Genomic DNA, 26100 nt, shown 5'->3' with positions numbered 1-26100 from the left:
CATGGAAGCTGCTAAGCTTACCTTACTGTAAATGCAAAAGGTCTTTATTTCAGTTTTTCTCTTCTCTTCTTACAGTCTGGTGGACACCGATGGAAATAATCACTCCCAACAGACTCAACTGCCATGAATATAACTGTATGTGTCAGGGAAAATAGGCTGTTTTAACATCACATTATTGTACTGTAAATGTCTATGATTGTGCATGTGTTTGAGACCTGGATACCAAGACTGAAAACTGCGGCTGCCATTACTCCCCTAATTATTCCTATAGTCAACCAGGCTTCTTCACAGTGTAACACAGTAAAGTTTGATCAGGATCCAGATGGAAGGGAAGGGAAATAAATTGTGTCTGACAGCCGTTTGACTGAAATTATGTTAGAAAGAGTGAATGAAAAAAGAAATTTGGACAGAGACAAAGACAGACGTGGATGTAGGAACATACCACCTGGACAAGCGATCAACTGACACATAATTAGGAAGATAAAGACTAAGGCAGTAGATACAGTCCAACCACAATACTCATCGGGTGACATTCAGAAGTGTTTTTGTGTTCAAGTTTCCAGATGTATCAGTTAAGAAACACACCTGATAAAAACCTAATCCTGTGATGTGAGCCAAAGTCAAATGTGAGTAATTTGTCCTTAACAAATCAAAGTCTGTGAGGTGTGACATTTTGATATTTTTTGGCATACATTTATTTGACTTTGGGAGCAACTCTCCATAAATTTTTACTAGTGAAGCCTCTCGCTTTCCTTATCTTTTTCTCTCTCTCTCTCTTTCAAACTTGGTAAAACAAAATTATTTTTTTATCAATTTCTCAAGCAGTCTGACCTTTTATATCTATGTATATCAAAAAGTCAGGTTTCTGTATGTACAGTTATATATGACCATCAGTCTTCACTGCTGATGATACTGACAATAAAACGATCCATCCATTTTACCTCACTGTTAATTTAAATGTTAGCTATCTTTTCATTAGAAAGTGAAAACAAAAAACAAAGAAAAATGTCAATGTTCAAGAGGAAATGTAAGTATTATTTGACAGGGATACAGTTATGTATTCTTTCTTGTACATGTTCTGCTTTATTGTCATTTATAAAATATAAAATTAAAGTAATGAAAACATGAACAAGGCAGAACTGAATAAAAAACAAACAAACTTGAAACTCGTAATATTCATCATCGTTATCAGGATATCTTACACTTAGAAAAATATAAGTGATTAAACAAGGAAACACAAACAAGTTTTAGAAAGAAATGAGTGAAATCAGCGACTGTCCCTTCTCTTGACAAACAGAGCTGCCTGTATCATAGCAGATCTACAACTGCCATGGGTTAGTGCGTTTTAAGGACCTCTGGATGTTGTGCAAATGTAACTTTATGATATTACAAAAGCTTAGTTTTCTTTTTACATTGTTCTTTTTTTCTTTATCATCATTTATAAACAAGTCACATCTAAAAGGGAAAAACAGCAAAGTAATTTTTCATGTTAAGGAACTGAAATATTAATTAAATGAAATACGAAGAACATCTGTGGTGATCAGTTTATCAAACCTGTTTCAACCACAGTGATTTAGTTTATCTCACATAAGGTCACAGAGCCTGTTTTAAACCAGAACGCTGGGAAGAGCGGCTCTGTGAATTTTGCATGGAAGGTGTGTATGAGGCTCAGCTTTTCTGATGAAACACTGTAATAACTCAGAATTCCACCTTCACAATCCAAGAGCACTGCTATTTTTTTACTGGAAGGTAATTCCAGCTGTGTTGATGTCTTCCCATGCAAGGCAGTGCATTTAGTCTTAGAGCAGGACAGAGCCCAGGACATCTCATTGCATCCAAGGCCACCACTACTGTCCCAATTTCTACCCACTCTTTTGTATGCTGCAGCAATGCAGACTGTCCCACTCCATTCCACTTCCCAGTAGCAGAGACCTTTCAGTCCCTCGACACAAAACACCTGAGACCTCTTGAACCTGTCCTCATTTTCAGGTCGTGTAGGTTTCTCCTCTACCTTCTTTACAGTTTTTACTTTTCTGTCTCCTTCTAGGACAAGCCTTTTGCTCGCGGTAGTTTCGTCAAACTTCAGTTCTACACCATCTGAGAAAGACAACGCAAGAATTTGATATCTTTGGCATGACCAAAAAATATAAATACATAAAAAAATACAAGCAAAGCAACAAATCAAAACAACATTAGCAGGTATAGCTAATTATAATTGGTGATTTTGATTTCAAAAATGAGCAACTGGAGCTTTAATTTGGTTACTACATGACAAAACGCTGAAGATCAGAGACCAACTTACACTTCTTCATCCCCGGCTTTAACCGATGCTCTCCACCATGGTCCAAACTGTACAAGATTTTATTTTATATATTGTATTAGGTATAGTAAGGTATTGTGAGGAAGTAGTGCAGCAATAATTTTCAAACAGAGTGGAAAAAATATGACTTCAAATTTAATTTATGTTATAAATGAAACATTGACTTTTTACTTCAGGTTCTATTATAATTTTTCTTTAAAGTTGATGTAGGCTCAGAAAAAGATCCTTCCATATTATTAGAAATAAAAGCCTTTTATTTATATATACTATATAGACAATTATATTTATAACTTACAGCAGTGTCTTCAGCTTCATATTGGGATCTTCCTGTATATCAGTGAGTTGTCTGGTCCCAAGGTCTCCTGGGTGATTATAACTCAGATCCAGATGTTTCAGGAGGGAGGCTGCATTGGATATGAGAGATGAGGCCAAGAAAGAGCAGCCTGTCTGTGTTACCTGACAACCAGACAATCTGCAGAACACACAGAGATAAATTATTTTGATGGTCTTTCTGACTTTTTGATAAAGGTTTGAAACAATCAAAAAACGATTCAATAAACACATGACACATTAATGTCTTTAATAAGATGATCATATCACCTTCTCTTTAACATCAAGTTTGCTGCAGTGAATGTATTTACATAAGACATTTGAATGCTGTGAATGTTTTTCCTGCTTGGGTAAACTTGACAAAATTTTCAGAGAAATTTCATGTCCTATTTACATAAAGTATGAGGGTAGGTAGACCATTTAATTGGTTTCTATATTCAGAAACCCCAGACCTGCCCAAGATAATGCAAACAATTGGCTGTTAAAAGTCAGAGGCAGGAAGAGGCAGTTAGGATTAGATGACTGTTTGAAGAAACATGTTATTTGCTTTCATCCCCCTTTAGTTTGGGCTTAGGATATAATGGTAATGGAAAGCAATCATGTTGTTGAGGTACAGCTTTTCTGCAAACTTTGACTAAAGTGTAAAAAATATCTGTCTCTAATAAAATTCATATGTGGCTAAAAACAGTCTAGCGTCTCAGCAACCTAACAGTCTGTTATACTTTGTACCATGTGGAAACCTTTTAACTTTCTAACAAGAAAAGACAACAAAAACCTCTTTGGCAGTCTGATTTATGCACACTTACTTCAGAATCTCCAGTTTGCAGTGTGAACTCTTCAGGCCTTCTGCAAGATGCTTCACACCCACATCAAGCAAATCATTATGGCTAAAGTTCAACTCCAAAAGGTTTGAGAATGCAGAGCTTAGGACTGAGGATGTCAGACCACTGCAGGCATTTTCAGAGAGCTCACACCAAGTCAGCCTGTGAAAATGAGACATACAGCAAAGTGCTATGAACTGTTACTTTGCACTAGTATGTTCAAGTAACTAAAAGACCAGTGTATACAGTTATATAAATTATTTGTTGGACAGGGACATAATTTTTATAGCTCTGATTCTGTGCACCACCACATTAGATTTTAAATAGAACAATTAAAAAGATTCAAGGAGATCAACAAAAAATTTGCATTTACTTTAGAAATTACAGACACTTTTAAATATAGTTTGCCATTTTCAGAAGCTTTGAATTAATATCACAAAAGTACATAATTTTAAATCCAAATAAATAATCCTTTAAATAAAGAATTATTTGTAATATTTGGATGGAAATCATTTGTTAGTCATAGCTTTAAGTGTAGAGCCCATGGGCGTCACCAGATGCTGCATTTCCTCCCCTAAGATGCTCTGTCAGGCCTTTACTGCAGCCACCTTCAGTTGCTTTTTGTCTGTGAGCCTTTCTGTATTCAGTTTAATATTTAATGAAAAACCAGGTTTAGATAAGTTGACACTGAAGAATATCCCATTTCTTTGCCTTAAAAAAATCTAGCATGTCAGGACTCTGGAACACCGTCTGATCAGTTTTCTGGTGTTTGGCTGCAAACTTCCGAATTCATCCTGTGACTTACATCAGCAATCACATAATAATAATAATAATAATAATAATAATAATAATAATAATAATAATAATAATGAGCTATACTTTTAAGTTTCTGAAAATAGGTGACTTTCCACAAAGTTATCTGTAACTACTGAATAGTGAATGCCAAGTTGTTCTTAAACCCTCTGGATTAAAGCAGAAAGTTTGAAATTTAAACTCGATAAATGACACTGAATTGACTGAATCTCCCACTAAACTCACTGGAGTTCTACGTCTCTGTGAAACCCGTTTAGATAGTTAAACTTTGTGTACACTGAATTACAAAAGTAATTATTCAAAAGTACTTACAAGGTAGTTTTTGAGACTTTGACCACTGGCAACATTCCCAGAAGAACTTGCTCTGATTTCCGATACTTTTTCAGATCAAACACATCAAGTTTCTCATCTGACGTCAACAGCACAAACGTCAGAGCAGACCACTGACCAGCAGAGTAATCTTCAAAATTCTGTTTTCCTGATCGCAGTTGCTCTTTGATGTCTTTAACAAGAGAGTGATCATTAAGCTCATTCAAACAGTAAAAAAGATTGAGGTTTTTATCTGCATCACTGATGTCTTCATTGATCTTCTTTTTGATGTACTCAGCTGTCTCCATGTTGGTCTCCTTGTTATTTTTTTTGTTGTCTATCAGCAGCTCTTTCAGATGATTCTGATTGGTCTCCAGTGAGAGGCCGAGCAGAAAGCGGAGAAACATATCCCAGTCTCCATGTTTACTATCTAAAGCTTTGTCCACTGCCTTCTTGTAGAAGTCAGATGCAGGCAAATCTGAAACCACTGAAGGAGGTGGGGTAAGCAGATTTTCACTTTTGTTGTTAAAGACGTAAAACACATAGAAAGCTGCCATGAACTCCTGAATGCTCAAATGGACAAAGCAAAACAGTTTCTGTGGGTACATTGAAGGACCTTCTCTCTCGATCTGAGTCAATATCCCAGAAAAAACAGCAGCTTTTGTGATGTCAGTACCACACTCTGTCAGGTTTTCTTCAGTAAAGAGAAAGTTTCTTTTAACAAGCTCTTCAAAAGCTAGTTTGCCCAAAGATATAATGGTTTCCTTGTTTCTTTCATTCCAGCATTTATCTATCTCACAGCTTTCACTTGTCTTATCTTCATTATACTTTCTATTAGCCTGTCTGCACTCAATCAAAAGAAAGTATGTGTACATGTCAGTTAGAGTCTTGGGCATTTCATCATCTTGGTTTGTGGTCACATATTCCTCCAGGACCTTTGCAGTGATCCAACAGAAAACTGGTATGTGACACATGATATAAAGGCTCCTTGATTTCTTCACATGGGTGAGGATTTTTTCAGCCAGATCCACATTAAACCTCTTCCTGAAGTACTCTTCTTTTTGCTCATCATTGAATCCTCGCACCTCTGTGACCCGGTCAACTTTATCAGCAGGAATACGGTTCGACGCTGCAGGTCGGGAGGTGATCCAGATCTGAGCTTCAGGAAGCAGATTTCCTTGGATGAGGTTGGTCAGCAGAATATTGACTGATGTTGGCTCTCTCACATTGATGCATTTATTACTTTCACTGAAGTCAAGATCAAGGTGGCATTCATCAAAGCCATCCAGAACAACCAGAATTTCATACTTGTTATAGTCAGATATTTCTGAGGTTTTCATAGCTGGAAAGAACTGATGAAGAAGGTTTTCAAAGCTGAGTTGTTCCTCTCTTCTCAAATTAAGCTCTCGGAAAGGAAGTGGAAACATGAAATAAATGTTTTGAACTGCGTTACCCTCAGCCCAGTCCAGCATGTACTTCATTGATGCGATAGTTTTTCCTATGCCTGCCACTCCAATTGTCATCACAGTTTTTATATGTTTATTTTCACCAGATGTGAAGATCTCATTATATTTAATTGCTGTTTCTTGTTTAACTGGTTTGAACTTTGCATTTTGAACCTGTCTGGTCTCTTGCTGCTCATTGACTTCTCCACTCTGTCCCTCTATGATGTAGAGCTCTGTGTAGATCTCATTCAGGACAGCAGAGGTTTTTTGCCTGTCGATGCCCTCAGACACACGAGTAAACTGCTCCTTTAGTTGAGACTTGAGTTTGCGTTGGCTTGTGATATCAGGCTTCTCTGTAAGAAAACATTAGAAACAGAAATTACACAAGTATACATTGTGCACATTTGTCTTGTTTTCAGCAATAAAAAATTTGTTATTAGTCATATTAGTTATAATATTTACTACATTTGTCTTTTCTGAAAGTTTTTTTTTTTTTTTTAGTATTTTGACTCTTTTTTTGTCTGACATATGTTCTACAAAGATGCACAATGATATCTAATTGCATGATAATCTTACCTCGTATTTCTGTCACCCTATCAACACATTTTTCAACATTCAGCTGTTTAAAAGCTGAAGGTCGGGACGTTATCCACACTAGAGCCGAAGGAAGCAGGTTCCCTTTAATGAGGTTGGTCAACAGCACATCCACTGAGGCTGGCTCACTGATATCAGACAAGGTGGTGTTTGTGTCAAAGTCAAGTGGAAGCTGAAATTTGTCAAGTCCATCCAAGACAAAACAAACTGGGAAGTTTGAAAACTCAGTGATTACAAAGTCTTTGGTTTCTTTGATGCCATGGTTGAGAAGACCCACTAAGCTATTTTTATCTTTCATCTTATTAAGTTCAGAGACTTCAAGTGGAAATATTCCTAGTTCATTTTCTTCACCTTTACCAAAAAAAGCTTTTGTTTTGTCTGCAACCCAAGTGAAAAATGAAAGGTTTTTCTTTTCCGCCCACTGTTTTATGAATTTCTGTACGTGGAAAGATTTTCCAACATCAGCCTCTCCAACAGTCAGCACAGTTCTGATTTTTTTCCCATTCGTGTCTTTAAAGATATCAGATGTTGTCTTCACTTTCACCACAGTCTGTTTCTTTTTCTGTTCATCAGTGCCCTCTGCAGTGCTGTCTTCTCTCATGATGTGTTCTGTGGTGTTCTGGTTAGGATGATTTTTGTTTTCAGTCAGAGGGTTTTCTTTAGGAAGTCTGACGCGCAGATGTGTCACCAGTTTTGTCCATCTCTTTGAGGTCTCTGAAAAGACAGAACAAAATAAAAGATATGTACCATGAATGATGTTAATCGTTATTAAAAGTATCTTTTTTTAAGTCTGTTTAAGTAAACAAACCAGTGTGCTGTTATTAAAGCTTAATTTTGTTCAGTACCTTGACATTTTGTAACTTTCTGGATATAATCAGATGGAATCTTATCAACTCCTGAGGGTCGAGAGATGATCCAGAGATGAGCAGAAGGAAGCAGAGTCCCTTTGATTAGGTTTGTTAGCAGTTCATCCATTGTGGCCTGTGCCTTCATGTCAGTCAGTATCTTGTTGTTTTTGAAATTCAGAGGAAATGTACATTCTTCCATGCCATCCAGAATAAAAAGTATTTTAAACTTGTCGTAGGAGAGATCTCCTTGTTGTTTAATATCACTGAAGTAATCATTCAGCAGTTCTTCCATACTCTGAACTTGGTCTCTTTCATTCAGCTCACTGAACTGGAATGAAACTATAAAGTCTATGTTTCTGTTGGTCTTCTCTTTTGCCCAGTTAAGCATGAACATCCTTGATTGAAATGTTTTACCAACACCAGCTATTCCTGTTGTTAGCACTGTTCGCACGTTAAACATATCTTTGTAGTCGGGTGGCACTTTTTTTTCTTCCTTTTGTACACAGAGTTCTGTGTCGATTTCTTCCTTAATCTGTTCTTTATACTTTTCATTTAATGACTTCTTCAAAATTTGCTTCATTTTTACAGCATCTTTCTCTAAAGCAAAAAGATAGAGCAAAAAAAATCATATAAACAACATAGTATTCACCAATTACAGCAATTTACTAATAGTAGCAATATGACTGCTGTAAAAAACAAAAAAAAACAATACAACTGCATGTCATTCTTTGATGTAACACCTTCTTGGAAGAAAGAAACTTGTAGCCCGAGATACCTTCTTGTTCCAGTAGCCCACTTCTCGCCTCGCTTAGCATAGGGGGTGTGGCCTTAAAACCCTTAGTGGATACAGACCCCCCTAGCAGGAATCGAACTTGCGATTCTCTGCTCCAAAGGCGTGTAGTCTAACCACTACGCTATCCAGCTACTGGAGAAGTTTAGTCGGATGGTAACAAAGGGAGGGAAGGTAGTCAGAACTGAGGGGATCGAACTACCAGAAGGCAACATTGCAGACATAGAGGACAGTTACAAGTACCTGGGGATCCCGCAGGCGAATGGGAAACATGAAGAGGCCACTAGGAAAGCTGCAACCACCAAGTACCTGCAGAGGGTCAGGAAAGTCCTGAGGAGTCAGCTGAACGGTAAGAACAAGATCCGGGCCATCAACACCTACGCCCTGCCCGTGATCAGGTACCCTGCTGGGGTAATAGGCTGGCCAAAGGAGGAGATAGAAGCCACTGACATAAAGACAAGAAAGCTCCTTACCATGCATGGAGGGTTTCACCCCAAGTCCAGCACCCTGAGGCTGTACGCTAAGCGGAAGGAAGGGGGCCGGGGACTGGTGAGTGTCAGCACCACAGTCCAGGATGAGACAACAAACATCCACGAATACATCACGAAGATGGCCCCAACTGACAGCGTGCTCAGTGAATACCTCAGGCAGCAGAAACCCAAGAAAGAGGAGGAAGACGAGGAACCATCATGGAAGGACAGGCCCCTGCACGGTATGTACCACCGGCAAATAGTGAAGGTGGCTGATATCTAGAAATCCTACCAGTGGCTGGACAAAGCTGGACTGAAAGACAGGCAAGACCCCAGGTGCAGGCTGTGTAAAGATGCCCCAGAGACAATCCAGCACATAACAGCAGGGTGCAAGATGCTAGCAGCAAAGGCATACATGGAACGCCATAACCAAGTGGCCGGTATAGTGTACAGGAACATCTGTGCCGAGTATAACCTGGAAGTCCCGAGGTCAAAATGGGAGATGCCCCCAAGGGTGGTGGAGAATGACCGAGCTAAGATCCTGTGGGACTTCCAGATACAGACGGACAAAATGGTGGTGGCCTACCAACCGGACATAGTGGTGGTAGACAAACATGAGAAGACAGCTGTAGTGATCGATGTAGCAGTTCCGAATGACAGAAACATCAGGAAGAAGGAACACGAGAAGCTCGAGAAATACCAAGGGCTCAGAGAAGAGCTCGAGAAGATATGGAGGGTGAAGGTAACGGTGGTCCCAGTGGTAATCGGAGCACTAGGTGCAGTGACTCCCAAGCTAGGCGAGTGGCTCCAGCAGATCCCGGGAACAACATCGGAGATCTCTGTCCAGAAGAGCGCAGTCCTGGGAACAGCTAGGATACTGCGCAGGACCCTCAAGCTCCCAGGCCTCTGGTAGAGGACCCGAGCTTGAAGGATAAACCGCCTACAGGGGCGAGCGGGGAATTTATACATACATATACATATACATTTACATATATACATATGTATATATACACACTGAGTAAAGCAGCCAGACATTTTCTCAAGTAAGAGTAACAATACTCCATAATAATATTACTCAAAGTACAGTGTAGTAAAACTACTCCTTTTTTCCCCCTTTTTTTTTTACTCCTAAGAGTATTCTTTTCCAAAAAAGTTACTCAAGTGAATGTAAAGGGGTAAATGTAATTAGTTACTACCCACCTCTTTTGGTAGCACTGCTGTGGTCACATCATGTGGTTGAGCATCAAGAGAGAAGACATTTTTAATTAATATTTTATTTGTCAGCACAGCAGGATAAATAAACTGTGATATCATTATCTTCATTCTGGTTAAGTGTATCACTGACGCTTCACTTTGGCATTTTCTCATATTATCTCCATTTCCTTTTATTCTTTTACAATTAAATCAAACTTATAATATTGCTGTTCAGATTTAAGGTTAAGTTAAATGCTAAACATTTGTAAATATCTCATCTTTTATTTACCTCTGAAGTTTTATGTAGATTACTGTCCAGTATCCTCTATTCTAAAGTAAGGGAACACTTTGTTTGAACCCTCACTGATTTTGTAAGTTTGCCTAAAAGTAAAGAAATGATCAGTCTATAAATTCAATAGTATGTTAATTTGAACATTAAATTTTTCTTAGGGAATAGGACAACTGCACCACATCAAACAGATGGGCCCCATAACGTCAAATCTTGGGTGAGAACCTCCTTCCCTAAACACTTCCAAAAAGCTAAAACCATAAATATTGTACTTTTATAACCAGACATTGAACTGTCAGAAAACACTATTCCAAGGGTGTAATTGTGATTTTTTTAATATATTTACTAACATCAGTGGGATTTTAAATTGGGTGTTATTGGTGATAGAACAGAAACTGTAAAATTATTTCATAAAAATCTTACCTTGGTGCTGTATTCTTGGAGTCTGGAGGGTTACCGCTGTTTCTTTCTGTGCTTTTTGTGGCAGAAGAGTCTGGTTTTTGTTTGCTTTAACACAGATCACAAAATACTTCCATCAGACTAAACAATATGGTGCAATGTGTGAGATTCTTTTGTTCAGAACATGAAACGTATATCTACTCAAGTTAGCATGCTAACCAGGTGCCCATGTTTCCCTAATGTCAATCTGTATTTCAAGAGGCAAAAGTGAATCACTATGGCATTCAAGCCAGCCTTCAGTTTGTACCACTAGCGGACACAGCTACATAATAGAAATGATCAAACCAGCATGACAATCTGTTGAATAAAATACAAACACATTTTAAAATCAATACTTACAACTAATTATACAAATATTAGAACATCGTTGTTCATTAAGGAGGACTTTGAATGTAACATTTTGGTAAATATCTTAACTGGGTGAGTCTATGAATTTAGCACAATTTCAAGTTAAATTACTAACAAACTTTTAGTGTCAGTGTATTAAGATAAGTATTGTTAAGGAATAAATATATAATCTTAATGCTGATTAGATTGTTTTATGAGAGGCCCAGACTTCAGTGTAAAACTAGGTCGCAGGCTGACAGGAAACTGCATGCTTTTGCAGAGCATAGAACCAGAAAATGAAACTAAGTAGGGTGTCTAATTGAAACTTAAAGTGTGGTGTGACGTAGAGAGCAAGTAGATAAATAACCTGGCTTCCTGTTACTGCTTGAGACTAGCTGATTTGAGCAGGCGTTTCTGTGTGTGCTTAGTGTCACAGTCTGGCACAGGCAGACTGTATGTATTGTGAAGAGCGGACCCAAAATGCAGACACGTAGGAACTTGGACCAAAACTTGTGTATCAACAAAAAGCGAGCCGTTTAATATGGCTGATGAAAAGGTAAAAAAAAAAAAAAAAAGGCAGATGCACACAAGAAAGAACCTAACTAGAACTAAACTGGGAAAACTAAATGTTAAACACAAAAAGGTAAAGAACAAAACCTTAAACATTGCAAAAAACCTAAACATGGAAAATCCTGGAAACATGACGTGGAACAACAGACGACCTGACAAGGAATGAACAGAAACACACAGACTAAATACACACAAGGGTGATTAGGGGAAGTGGAAACACATGGGGAAACAGCTGGCACTGGTCTGACATAACGAGACAAAGGAAGCAAAGCTGACTACACTGACATAGGACACAGACCTTCAAAATAAAACAGGAAACATGAGACAGACAAGACAATGTAACCTTGACAACATAAGACACGCAGCATGAAACACATAAAGGGCAAAAGGAGACTAAAACACAGGGGTAGAAGACACAAGGGTAATCTAAATAAACAAATGAGCTTAGATAACCTAATGAACTAAAAAATAAACAATAAACATCAAAATAAACTAAAACTCAAAACGCGACACTTAGTCTCCATATCCCGGGATATGTAAAATTAAAGATAATTTTTTGAGTTTGACCACTTTGAGCCCTGTGTCTTTCTTGGCCGTTCAAGAATACAAAGAACTGGGATTTAATAATTAAAGTAGAAAACAATTTCTCAAAAAAATTGTTGAACTATGAAATTCAAGTATTAACGCACATCCTCCAATTTGCTTTCTACCCTATAATGCCATAAAAATAACTTTTGATATAGGCACCAAAGAAATTATTACCCAAATCTCTTGAAGAATAAACTACAAATAAAGGTAAATGTCACTATACTACCTTACCTATTATCTACCTATAGTTACATTTTTTAAAATTTTCAGATTGAGCCTGACAAGCTCAATGCTTGAACTCTGTTATAAATGACATGATGATGATGATGAATAAATGACAGTGCATAATTGTTTAAGAAAAGAAATTGTGTTGAAGAAAGTGCTGAAAATATTACAATTAAATAGATAATACAGAGTTGTAAACTAAGTACAATCTTTACTGCTTTCATGACAAGCAAGAGAGTAAATAACAGCCAGGTGCTGCTACACAACTACACCTGATTATCCTATCATCAGGAAGTGTGACCACCTCTATAAAAGCAAAGATTTTTGCAGTTTGCTGGTCTGGAGTATTCAGGTGTTTGTTAATACAATGCCAAGATGGAAAGGTATCAGCCATGATCTGCAGTGGTCAGAAAAACTGCAATAAACTCAGACTCTATAGGCCTCAATTAGCATTTTAAATCTTAAAGTTCACGAAAGTACATTTTGAGTGAATGATATGGTTTGTTATGAAGGGCTGAAAGAGAAAAACTCTTCTTTGCAAACAGAACACCGAGACTTCTAGGACCATGTCCTTTGAACTGACAAATGTAGATGGGTAACACCACATTTGAAGAAAACCAAACAACACATCAACCTGAACACATCATACCAACTGTCAAGCACAGTGTTAGAGAAAAAAATACTTGTAACCATCTCAAAGACATAACAATATGTACTGTTACTTTCAATACCATTGCTGTTTATGTAGACTTTTTCTCCAATTGAGCTTTCTGAATTAACTTTAATAATTACCTTCTCCAAACCATCAACATGCCTTTCGGAAGCAATCCCTACCAGATTTCTCAAAGAATTACAACCATTAATTAATGCTTCAATCTTAAATATGATTAACATATTAATCTGCTACATACCATAGGCCTTCAAGCTGGCAGTAGTTAAAATGTTACTTAAAATCTCCAACCGTTTATCTCAAAAGTTCTTGAAAAAAATGCTAACTGATCACCTGCAGATGAATCGTTTATTTAAAGAGTTTCAGAGCCCATCACAGTACAGAAACAGTTTTTATGTAGTTCAATTTAGTGAACTACGAGGAGGAGGAGGAGGAGGAGCTTACAGGACAGTGTCTTCTGTCTTAAATGTCCCAAGTAACATAAAACTCCTCCAGGTCCTGTTGATTGTAAAAACCCATTTGTGCTATATTTTCTTTCCTAACTCAGTGAGAATCGAAGTGATATTGATAATGGAATTCCAATCCATCTATATATATCAGATATTTATAGAAAATAAAGGAAGTCGAACTAATCTAAACCACATTGCAACACACACAGACACACAAAAACACACACACCTTGGGTCACAGATTATTACCTCTACTACCCACAGTGCCAGCACCAACCTAATAACAAGCAGTTTCTTACTGGATAGAGGAACTTTATTCCTTTTTCACCTCCGCCTTATCAGTCAAGGCTAATACTAAGATGGTCCTAAGTCTAATCACTAAGTCAGGCAGCACCTCAACATCTTTACTATAAAACTAAAAGCAGCTTATTTAAGAAGGGTTCTCCTGTGGCACATGAAACCTGGTCATCTGGATGCTGTGGACATCATCTCCATATATGATCAATAGAGGTGTTGAAGTTTAGTGTCTAAGTTACTTGTGTAAGAAACTATTAATTTTATAAACTACATTTATAATAATCTGAATCAGCATACTTTATTCATCCCTAGGGAAATTATGTATACACCAAGCAGATATACCAATACATACCAAGATACATTTTATTAAATGTATTATGGGTCAAATCACTAATGAGGATAGTTTATTTGTTCATCTCTTCCAGGTATTTCTGGATTAAGTATTGATAATCTAAGTACAAAAGTATGATTTGTACCTCTTTCACCATTTAAGCAGTAGCCGCTATCACCCTTTAATAAGGAACTATGGCTTTTTAAATTAATAGCCAAATTTCAGAGTGATATGCAACTGGTCTAAGTCTGTCCTCCTTTTGTCTCACCTACTACAGCAGAGGTATGTTCTGGTGTTGCCTTCTTAGAACAAGCTCCCCAAATGAGCATATCTCCCAGTTAGTTGGCTGATGTCTGGGAAATAACAGGTTAGCGCGGAAAACTCAGTGTCCCTGTTTTGTCATATGCGTCAGCAGGAGTCTCTCAGGCAGTCAGATTAGCAGCAGACATCAATCAATGAGACATCAATTCACTGATGCACACTGCCAGGATATACAGCAATGACATTGGGATGTCATTCGGAGTAGAGAAGTGTAATTGGATGATAACAAAAGAGAGGGAAGGTAGTCAGAACTGAGGGGATCGAACTACCAGAAGGCAACACTGCAGACATAGAGGACAGTTACAAGTACCCGGGGATCCCACAGGCGAATGGGAAACATGAAGAGGCCGCTAGGAAAGCTGCAACCACCAAGTACCTGCAGAGGGTCAGGAAAGTCCTGAAGAGTCAGCTGAACGGTAAGAACAAGATCCGGGCCATCAACACCTATGCCCTGCCCGTGATCAGGTACCCAGCTGGTATAATAAGTTGGCCAAAGGACGAGATAGAAGCCACTGACATAAAGACAAGAAAGCTCCTTCCCATGCATGCAGGGTTTCACCCCAAGTCCAGCATCCTGAGAAAGGGGTGTCAATTGCATTTAGGGACCAGTTGATCCAATCCATAATTTTAGAGAACGGACTGTGAGAGAATGTTCCAGGGGAAAGTAATACAAAAAACACAAGACTAGACAAGGGCATAAGAGGCTAAGCAGGGAAGCTAAGGGAGAGGAGGAGAGGAGAAAAGTGCGACCGCCTTCATCAAGAGCAAGAGCAGGAAATAGGAGGTTCCCCTTTGGACATGTCACGTTTCATGGAAACATAACTCTTTGCAGGAGGCTCTGGTCTTTGCAGCTCAAGTGAACTTCAAGACAGACCAAGCAATAATTTAATTAGACACAGCTTAAAAGTGAAATATGTAAGATTTTTTGTTTTAATTCTTCCAAACGACATTTTCTATTAATGTAAGATTAGGGTAGTTGTAGCATACACCTTCCACTTATTTGCTGGTTTAGTAAATGTGTTAAGCACATTACTGCATGAATGTAATGTCTTTGATATGCTGCTTAGAGAGGGTAGTTACTCTCAAAGTGGACCTAATGAGAATCGATAAAGGAATCAACAAGTTCTCGAATCGATAAGTGATATCGATAATAGAATCGGAATTGTTAAATTCAATTCCCATCCCTTATTACCAGACACAGCTAGAGCATAAAAATCATCAGACCTGCATGATCATTTGTTAAATATTCTACAAAGGCTCAATTTCCACACACACACACACACACACATACACACTAATAAGCTTTCAAACATCGATCCTATTCTCTATGTTCTTCTTCAGGAACTAATCCTGCAGACACAGTGCAGCTTTGAGAATGCTATATCACTGATCACTGTTGTCATAGAAACAGGTAAGCAACACATTTGTCATTTATCCACATTCCCATCCTATTCAGCTACACTTATTTTATGCTGGCAGCCTGCTTTGATGCCTATTCCATGAGCTACAATCCAAAATATGTAAAGATATATCAATTAACAGCAATGTGCTGATAATAATATTACATGATTTACTAACGAAAAAATGTCATTAAAATTACTTCCAAAATATCTTACCTCGACACTTCATCACTGAAGTTTAGTGGCTCCCCTTTGGACATGTCACTTTTCATGGAAACATAACTCTCTGCAGGAGACACTGGTCTTCGGCCCTCACGTGGTCTTTAACACAGTTTAGAAAATGTCTTCATTAGATAACGCTTAAAAGTGCAATGTGTGAGATTTTCTGTTTAACTGATTCAAAAAGTCATTTCAATTCTCAACAGAATCTGACGACCAGCAGTAACAATTTTAATGTTATGTCACAGAATTATACTTACTATGCTTTGCTGAACGCAATACTGAACTCACCATGCTAACCAGCTACCTCTGTCCCATTAAGATCACTGTTCAGTTCAAAACCTGACTTATAACTGATGTAGTGTCCACTCTACCTTCAACACATTACATGTCCAGATACCCTTATTGCAGAAAAACAATCAACACTGAATGACAATCTTCTGGATAACTGATGCAATTTGATGTAATAGCCGCTTATGAACATGATTCACGTTCTCTCCTTTCTTTCACTACACAGTAAATTGGGTAACTCCTGCTGACTACACAGAGAGACTGCTGTATCTGTGCTTCCACAGACTCACAGCTTAGCTACAAAGATCCACACATAACATTTAAACTACACTTGCTTTGTGCTGATAATAATATTACATGATGTACTGGTGAAAAAAAGTCATTAAAATTATTTCCCAAATATCTTACCTCAGCACTTCATCACTGAAGTTTAGCGGCTCCCCTTTGGACATGTCACTTTTCATGGAAACATAACTCTCTGCAGGAGACACTGGTCTTCGGCCCTTATGTGATCTTTAACACAATTTAGAAAATGTCTTCATTAGACAGTGTTTAAAAGTGCAATGTGTGAGATTTTCTGTTTAACTGATTCGACGATTTAACTGATTCATTACAACCAGCTGCAACAATTTTAATGTTAGGTCACAGAATTATATTTACTGTTTTTTGCTGAACATGATGCTGGTTAACTCAGCATGCAACTGGTTAGCATGCTGAGCATGCTAACCAGTTGCCCCAGCCCCATTAATATCACTATTCATTTCAAGACCTGAATGATAACTGATGTAGTGTTCACACTACCCTCAACATCTTCCATGTCCAGATACTCCTATAGCAGAAAAATAATTAACACTGAATGACAGTCCTCATGACAACTGACACAATTTGATCTTATGATCAGGCCTCAGCATTAGTGATGGGATTTCCGGCTCTTTTTAGAGAACCGGCTCTTTCGGTTCGGCTCACTAAAAAGAGCCGTCTCTTCAGGTTGTTTTGTTGCTTTAATTAATTTATTATTAACAACAATATAAAATTATGCACAAAAGGAATCACTAATTTTAAAAAAAAGTGATTTTATTTATATATGTTTATATATAAATATATGCAGTGGCCACTAGAGACAAAGCACGTACAAACTCCAAAACACATTTCTAGTGTTAACTGAACTTCCAAAACAGAGCTACCTAGATCACTTAAATTACACAATTGAAAGCATATGTGTATTGTTTGTGTATTTATACACAAGCACTCATATATATTCAAATAATTTAAAAAAAATCTTCATTTACCTGTTACTACCACACACCAAATCTGGTCGTTGATACTTGCTGGCTTGTGTAGCCACTAGGTAACAAAAACTCAACACTGCACCTAGCATCCTGGAGCACTTCTGTTGTGTTTTGTACATGTTTTGGAGTTTTTACGTGTTTTGAAGTTTGTATGTGCTTTGTCTCTAGGGGCCACCGTAAATATACTTTTATTTATTCACTCCACATAAAATGTAATAAATAAATCATATAATATAAAAAACAACTATTCACATTTCAACTTTTAACTATTTAAATTTTCAACTTTTTCCTTTTAAACAAATTTAAAGTGAAACAACACAAAACACTGCAAACCACAACACAATTAAATATAAATTAAAATATGAAAACAAAAAGAAGGTGCACATTCTCTGTCATATGGGCCTGCATGATTAAACTTTCTGAATCCTTTATCATCTGCAACTGAAAATAGTTGTGGATGATTACTATACCTTTCTAATGTGACGTTGTTGTCCCTGGCTCTCTTTCTCTCTCTCTCTCTCCCACTCTGTTCCTGTGCTACTGCGAGTGTAACTACCGCCCCTCCCCCCTCTTCCCAGCCAAGCACAAGGATCATGTGCGGAGTGAAGGGGGGGAAAAGTGCGAGAGAGAGGGTGAGAGAAAGAAAAAGAAAACCCCACGGTTCGTGATAAGGAGCATCCTTCACGTCAAAAAGACCCGGCTCTAAGAGCCGTTTTGTTCGCAACCGACACATCACTAGTCTGCTGTATCTGTGCTTCCACAGACTCACAGCTAAGCTACAAAGATCCACAGACCACATTTAAACTACACTTTCTTTGTGCTGATAATAATATTACATAATGTACTGGTGTACCAAAATATTGTGACATGCAAAGAAATTTTGGCAGAGAAGCTCTATAAAAAGTTGAAACTTGCTGCTTAACCCCAAGCTGGTAGGGGGAGCTTTTTATTAACTACTTGCTTGTGCTATCATGTGTTTCAAGGGTCAATAACAGCATAACAAACTCACTTATGGTACTGCATTCTTTCTATAAGACGATAACTGTCAGTGACTTTGAATCACAGTATAAACACAACATTCAAGATAACAGTTAAAAGTAACGTAACCATAAACAAAAAACAAGAACATCTAACAGCAGCACATGTCCCAAGGCATGATGGGAGAGAACTAGCTGCTCCCCCAACACCCACAATATCTTACCTCGGCACTTCATCACTGAAGTTTAGTGGCTCCCCTTTGGACATGTCACTTTTCATGGAAACATAACTCTCTGCAGGAGACACTGGTCTTCGGCCCTCACGTGGTCTTTAACACAATTTAGAAAATGTCTTCATTAGATAACGCTTAAAAGTGCAATGTGTGAGATTTTCTGTTTAACTGATTCAAAAAGTCATTTCAATTCTCAACAGAATCTGACGACCAGCAGTAACAATTTTAATGTTATGTCACAGAATTATACTTACTATGCTTTGCTGAACGCAATACTGAACTCACCATGCTAATCAGCTACCTCTGTCCCATTAAGATCACTGTTCAGTTCAAAACCTGACTTATAACTGATGTAGTGTCCACTCTACCTTCAACACATTACATGTCCAGATACCCTTATTGCAGAAAAACAATCAACACTGAATGACAATCTTCTGGATAACTGATACAATTTGATGTAATAGCCGCTTATGAACATGATTCACGTTCTCTCCTTTCTTTCACTACACAGTAAATTGGGTAACTCCTGCTGACTACACAGAGAGACTGCTGTATCTGTGCTTCCACAGACTCACAGCTTAGCTACAAAGATCCACACATAACATTTAAACTACACTTGCTTTGTGCTGATAATAATATTACATGATGTACTGGTGAAAAAAAGTCATTAAAATTATTTCCAAAATATCTTACCTTGGCACTTCATCACTGAAGTTTAGTGGCTCCCCTTTGGACATGTCACTTTTCATGGAAACATAACTCTCTGCAGGAGACACTGGTCTTCGGCCCTCAAGTGGTCTTTAACATAGTTTAGAAAATGTCTTCATTGCACAATGTTTAAAAGTGCAATGTGTGAGATTTTTTGTTTTTATTCTTTCGAGCAACATTTCCTTATTAAATTTCTAGGTTAATAATTATATGGCATTAAAACCTCACACATACACACACATACACACTTTATACACCTATCCTGTTCTCCATGTTCTTCTTCAGAAACAACTCCTCAAGACTACAGAGTGCAGCTTTGAGAATGCTCACTGTTGTCATAGAATCACAGGTTAGCAACACATTTACAGATGTTTCTATTCAGCTACACTTAATTTGTGCTGACAACAGTATTATGCTTATCCAGAAAGCTAAAATCTAAAATATCAATATACATACTTTAACAGCAATGTGCTGTTGGGAATGGGGTTTTTTTCCCTTTTAATTCATGCCTCTTTCAAACCATCTGTCCTCTCCTGTTAATACGGCAGGTAAATAATCAACTAACAGTGCATATTATGTTAGCGCGATCTGCCTTATAACAAATCTGCCATTACTGTGCGCTGCATTTAGGTGACCATGATGAGAGAGAAAGAGTCTGGCAGTTCTCGTTGCAGTCTACCGGTAGCATCTCCTTTGATTGATTTTATTTTATTTTATTGATTAGCATTCAAATATCTCAGTGAAGACAGAACAAAGATCTACCACAAAGCAAGAAAGCATGAGACAAGGCTAATCAAAAGGTATTGGCTGAAGCATTTGCTTATTACGCCAACCCTTTTAACAAAAGATCTTTTTGCATGCAGCTCCTGTACACAGGGCTCGAAGCAAATAATAAAACAAAGCAAAAACAAAACAAACAAACAAACAAACAAGAAAAGGCCACGATAGACGAATGTCACCGAGCAGTGACTAAGTTTGTGGTAAAAGGCTTGCATCTATTTGCCACAGCAGATGCCCCCGATTTTCGGTAAGTGAATGTGTTTAATTGTAGGCAGGGACATTACTGGATATTCTTGTGTAATTGCTACAGAATAATTTATGTTATACTTTGTTATTGCTACAGAAGAATATTTATTTTATTAATATTTTACATTTACAATTTTTTTTCTCTGGGGACCCCGTGACACCCCATCGAAGAGCCGTAAGCTATGGAACTCTTAAAATCTCACTGTTGGGTTTGTAAGGCCACCTTACTCCCAAATTTCTATCTTGTTCAAAGAGAAGATATAAAACAAAGTTCTAAGCTAACACCTGTCTGTTCTCCTTTCTTAAAAATAAGAATCGATTGGGGAATCAATAAGGAATCGAGTTGTTAAACAGAATCGAAAATGGAATTGGAATCGTGAAGATCTTATCAATTCCCATCCCTACTTGTGACAGAAGTCACTGCTACATGAATGTGGATGGTTCCTTGTCTTCCTAGTAAGATCCAGATCTTACTTGCTCCTTCTGATTTTAAAATGCTTAGGCAATGACCACAATGCTCAACATTTAACCTGAGCAACACCGTTTCTGGACATCATTATTCAGTTTTACATTATCTCCCAAAAAGCTACAATCCTAAATACTCCATATGAACTGACAGTGACAGGCTGTTGAGAAAGAGCATTTCATGCCTTACCTCTGTACTCCATTGTCAAAGCTTGGAGGTTCCTCCTTGGACGTGTCACTTTTCATGGAAACATTATTTTTTGCAGAGGAATCTGGTCTTTGGTTCTCAGGTGCGCTTTAACACATCACAAACTTTCATTAGAACAAAACTTTAAGGTGCAATATGTGAGGGTTTTTTTTTTAACCTGAAATATCTGAGATATCTAACCAAGTTCGAATGCTAACCAGCTACCCATGTGGCTGTAATATCATTGTGTATTTCAAGAGAAAATAGTAAAACGTTTGCACCAGCCTTCAGTTTGCACTACTATCAGACACAACTATGAGAAATAATCAAACCTACATGAATAATCTACAAAGGCTCAGGTTTCCATGGGAAATTGTGGTCCTGGTTCACCAGATTTAAGTAACAAATATTTTATATTGTAAAAGGGCCTGCCATAGGAATCCACCACAGGAATCCACCATATATAAAATGTGGATATTGGTTCTACTAAAAACCAATATGAAAACTAAAAATTATGGTAACACCTCTAGTTGCAAAAAGAAAAAAATGTGGTTATATAGAATCCTGTGGAAAAACAACCTTACCCTTCTGTGAACTCATAATAATAACAATAATAATATAATAATACGTCTGTGAAGGTTCTCAGTCATCCAGGTCATCGTAGTCAAAGGAGCTTGCAAAGAAAAGCGTCTGGACTTCTTTAAGTTACTTGAAGACGTTTCACCTCTCATCCGAGAAGCTTCTTCAGTTCTAAGGTCAAATGGTGGAGAGTCCCAGATATAAACCTAGTGGGAGTAACCCCCCACAGAGGGACAAAATGACCCCCTGATGATCCTCTAATCGCCTGAGCCAAGGTGGGAAACTGGGCGTGGGTCCCAATCAGCCAGAGTTTCGGGTGTGTTCATTGTGAAACCTGGCCCCACCTTATCATGCGAATTCCTGAGGTCAGATAGCCCAGGATGTGAGTGGACGTTAAGGCGTCTGGGAAGGGATCTCAAAACTGGATTATAGATGGCAGAGAGTTGGTGTCGTAAACCCCCGCCTCTGTTCAAAGATGGTCGCTCACAGTGGACATAGATGGCTTCTTTCACTCCTCTTTCAAACCATCTGTCCTCTCTGTCCAAAATGTGAACATTGGCATCCTCGAAAGAGTGTCCTTTATCCTTAAGATGCAGATGGACTGCTGAATCTTGTCCTGTGGAGGTGGCTCTTCTGTGTTGTGCCATGCGCTTGTGAAGTGGCTGTTTGGTCTCTCCAATGTAGAGGTCTGGGCATTCCTCGCTGCACTGTACAGCATACACCACATTGTTAAGTTTGTGTTTTGGCGTTTTGTCTTTCGGGTGAACCAGTTTCTGTCTGAGCGTGTTGCTGGGTCTGAAATACACCGGGATGTCATGCTTGGAGAAAACTCTCCTGAGTTTTTCGGATACACCGGCTACATAGGGGATGACAATGTTGTTGCGTCTGTCCTTCTTATCCTCCCTCGCTGGTGTCTGGTCTTCTTTTCTGTGCCTCTTTGCTGACTTTAAGAACGCCCATTTAGGATAGCCGCACGTTTTGAGTGCTTCCTTTACATGTGTGTGTTCCTTCTTTTTCCCTTCAGGCTTAGAGGGAACATGTTCTGCCCGGTGGTGTAGGGTCCTAATTACTCCAAGTTTGTGTTCCAAAGGGTGATGGGAGTCAAAGAGGAGGTACTGGTCCGTGTGTGTGGGCTTCCGGTAAACTTCGATGTTGAGGTTGCCGTTCTCTTCAATGTGCACAGCGCAGTCCAGGAAAGGCAGACAGTTGTCCTTTGTGTCTTCCCTGGTGAACTTGATGTTTTTATCCACAGCGTTAATGTGCGCAGTGAAGGATTCCACTTCTTGTGTCTTGATTTTGACCCAGGTGTCGTCCACATATCTGTACCAGTGGCTGGGTACTCTTCCTTTGAAAGAGCCAAGAGCCTTCCTTTCCACTTCCTCCATGTAAAGGTTGGCTACAATAGGTGACACGGGGGAGCCCATGGCACAGCCATGTTTTTGTCTGTAAAAGCCTTCGTTGTACTTGAAATATGTAGTGGTGAGGCAGAGGTCTAACAGTGTGCAGATCTGATCGGGTGTGAAGTTGGTCCTGTCCTCCAAAGAGCTGTCTTCTTGTAGTCGTTTGACCTTAGAACTGAAGAAGCTTCTCGGATGAGAGGTGAAACGTCTTCAAGCAACTTAAAGAAGTCCAGACGCTTTTCTTTGCAAGCTCCTTTGAATATAATAATACATTTTATTTATAGGCGCCTTTCAGACCCTCAAGGTCACCTTACAATAACACTAATATGTTATTCCTTCCTATATTATTTGTTGATAAATCAGTAACTGCTCCTAAATCAACTGAACCTAATATTATGTTTATTTAGTTAATTACAGTCCCCATTCTTTCCAGATGATAAAGTCAGACATTCTTTGGGTCAGGATTTACTTGTGATTGACAACATTCTACTTTCCTCTATATGAAGTTTCCTTGGTTTCTCAGTATTTCTCACTTTGTCTTTGATAGATGATGAACCACAAGTAGTGGTGGCTGATATAGTACTATGAGGTCTTAATTGGATGCTGTGCGGTCAAGTGTTTGTGTTGGAGATATTTTACCTCTTTGTTCTGTTTTGAGGTTGTTACTCCAAACAATTATGTATCATTTTACACAGATTTTTTTTTTAGGTAATACAGTATAATTACTTAATTTGTTAGACAACTCATCGCATTAAAAAACTGTAACAGACTGTTGAAGGCTAGGTGCTGGGCTGAGGTCGGCATTCACTCAGCTTTAACATGGCTAACTTTGCATTAACATGCTGTCTGTCCAGATGCTTGCAAACACCCAAAGTAGTGTTAGCAGCATAATGCAGTTGTTTCAGCTTTAAAGCAATGCATGATGAGTGAAACCCTTTCAGCATGGATGTACTTCTACAGTGATTTAATTCTCATTTCAGCTAGTCATCTGTAACAAAAACAAAAGCTTACACCCTGGACAGGCTGATTGTTCATCACAGACAGAAGGACAACCATACATGTAGGGGTGGGTTTAAAAAATGTATTCAAATCAATTTTAGTTTGAATATTGCGATATTATTAAATCCTGAATCGATGTGTAAATACAAATGTATTTTGCCAAAAACGCCAGAATCTTTGCTTAAAGTTCACAAAACAATTTCAACAACCACCAAAAAGGTAATTCCAGAAAATGGTGTAAACAAAGCTTGGCTGGTTCACCTGACAGTATCTATGCAGACATCCCATCAGGTCCTGTAAGCTGTAGGTTTCATCACTCTCTAATTTACTGAATCAGCAGCGAAAGATGATCAAAACTACACTGCGCATTTGAAATACATTCTCATGAATCCCCTCTTACTTTTCCTGTTTTGCTTCCAAGCCAGGACAGGAAAGTCTCCTTCATGTTTTTTTTGTGTTTTATCCTCAGTTACTTTGACAAAAAGGCATCTGCACAAGTGTCAGCTTTGTTTTTATATAGAGATGTAAAAATGTGGATATGTAGTGATAAATGATCACAATTATAATATTTATGACTGTCTGAGTCAAAATTGAATTGAATCAGACTGGGGATCGAATCGTGTTGTACCTTAAAAATCAGAATTGATTTAGTTAGAGAAATCAGTGACAATACCCTGCCCTACATACATTTACATCGACATGCAATTCTGAGTCACAATTTAACCTAACAAGCTTGCCTTTGGACCAAGGGAAAAACCAGAGTACCTAGAGAAAACCCACAAAGCCACAAGAAAACATAGAAATTATTAAGGAAACCCCAGAGAACCAAAATGTTCAAACCAGGAACCTTATCGGAACTCTAGTGCTTTCTCTTGGACATGGTCTTTGAGTCTCAAACAACACATGTTTTACAAAGCTACATAATGATTTTAATGTTTGTTTCACAACTTTTGTATAAAATTATAATTTTCTTTACTTTTCAAAGCTTTACCATTTTCAAACCTCTGATTAGCAGATCTGTTAGCATAGAGAAAAGAAGTCCAGTGACAGACAGTGACATAAAATACAAATTGCATCAACATCTGTATATTAATCTACACATTCAAGTGTGAAACATCAAGTACATTAATATTTAGCAAAATATTTAAGTTTAGTTTGCATAATACCACTGAGATCAAAAGATTTTAACTCACTTGGCAGTCGATGTGGACATATCTTGTTCCTCAGACATGTTTGTTTAAAACACAGTTTTCTGCTTTCCGGTGGTCCTGCATCTGTTTTTAACTAATTGTGGTGCTACTTTAAATTAAATTGTTTCCAAATCCATGCAGAAGTTTATATGAACACAAAAGCTGCCACTCTTTCAGTCACACTTGGCTTGAAAGCGGTCTTGATCCATAGTATCCCTTTGGAACAGTCTTCTTTCTAAACAAATTTCAAGCGCTGAATTAAGTCTGGTTTTAACCTGACTTAAAAAATGGTCTTATGACAAAATGAAAAACTAGAATGTCTTCAGTGCATGTGACTTAGACGAATTAAGAACCTGATCAAAGTCCATTACAACACTTCCTGGTTAATTTATAACAGAAACAACTGTAGTGACCTTGACATTCCAACTGCCACAAAATAAAGACTATTATCATTAAGATTTGTCTACAATGTCGTGTTCTAAGTGAATTGAGGACGGATAACTTAAGCAGAAATATCTTAATAACATATTATCTTGGAAGGATTTCCATTACATTATATTACATACAGACTCCAGTAGTGCCCAAGTCTGATTGTTCCTCAATGCCACTGACATTTGTATTTTTCATCCGTAGCTGCTGAATAGATATCAACACCAGCACTGACTCCTGTGTCCAGG

General features: G+C 38.1%; 1 protein-coding gene across 1 annotated transcript; it reads right to left on the bottom strand.

The window, feature by feature from the left end:
* Positions 1-1138: 1138 nt before the first annotated feature.
* Positions 1139-25627, bottom strand: LOC146550326 (uncharacterized). Its single transcript, XM_085260686.1, has 15 exons — positions 25427-25627; positions 21259-21363; positions 19563-19667; positions 18861-18965; positions 16779-16883; positions 16077-16181; positions 10647-10730; positions 9941-9957; positions 7478-8077; positions 6615-7346; positions 4597-6391; positions 3457-3633; positions 2616-2792; positions 2303-2349; positions 1139-2097 (listed from the first exon to the last, which is right to left on the bottom strand). The coding sequence occupies exons 1-15, from the start codon at positions 25462-25464 to the stop codon at positions 1574-1576; spliced, it is 4716 nt and encodes a 1571-aa protein (XP_085116812.1). The 5' UTR covers positions 25465-25627; the 3' UTR covers positions 1139-1573.
* Between the last annotated feature and the right edge of the window lie 473 nt (positions 25628-26100).

The sequence above is a fragment of the Mchenga conophoros genome, linkage group LG20 (genome assembly GCF_057382185.1).
Source record: "Mchenga conophoros isolate Kocher_MC1m ecotype Shallow Benthic linkage group LG20, M_conophoros_male_GT1.1, whole genome shotgun sequence".
In the NCBI taxonomy this organism is placed as follows: domain Eukaryota; kingdom Metazoa; phylum Chordata; class Actinopteri; order Cichliformes; family Cichlidae; genus Mchenga; species Mchenga conophoros.
The sequence above is the reverse complement of the archived record's forward strand: the minus strand, read 5'-3'. Positions and strand labels throughout refer to the sequence as shown.

What these genes read in the sequence shown, in the direction of transcription:
- LOC146550326 (XM_085260686.1), bottom strand. Translation starts at nt 25,464, where the DNA reads ATGTCTGAGGAACAAGATATGTCCACATCGACTGCCAA. An exon ending in GAAAGTTACAAAATGTCAAG is followed by an intron (nt 7,347 to 7,477) that starts GTACTGAACAAA and finishes CTGTCTTTTCAG; the next exon opens with AGACCTCAAAGAGATGGACA. An exon ending in TGCAAACTGGAGATTCTGAA is followed by an intron (nt 2,793 to 3,456) that starts GTAAGTGTGCAT and finishes TGTGTTCTGCAG; the next exon opens with ATTGTCTGGTTGTCAGGTAA.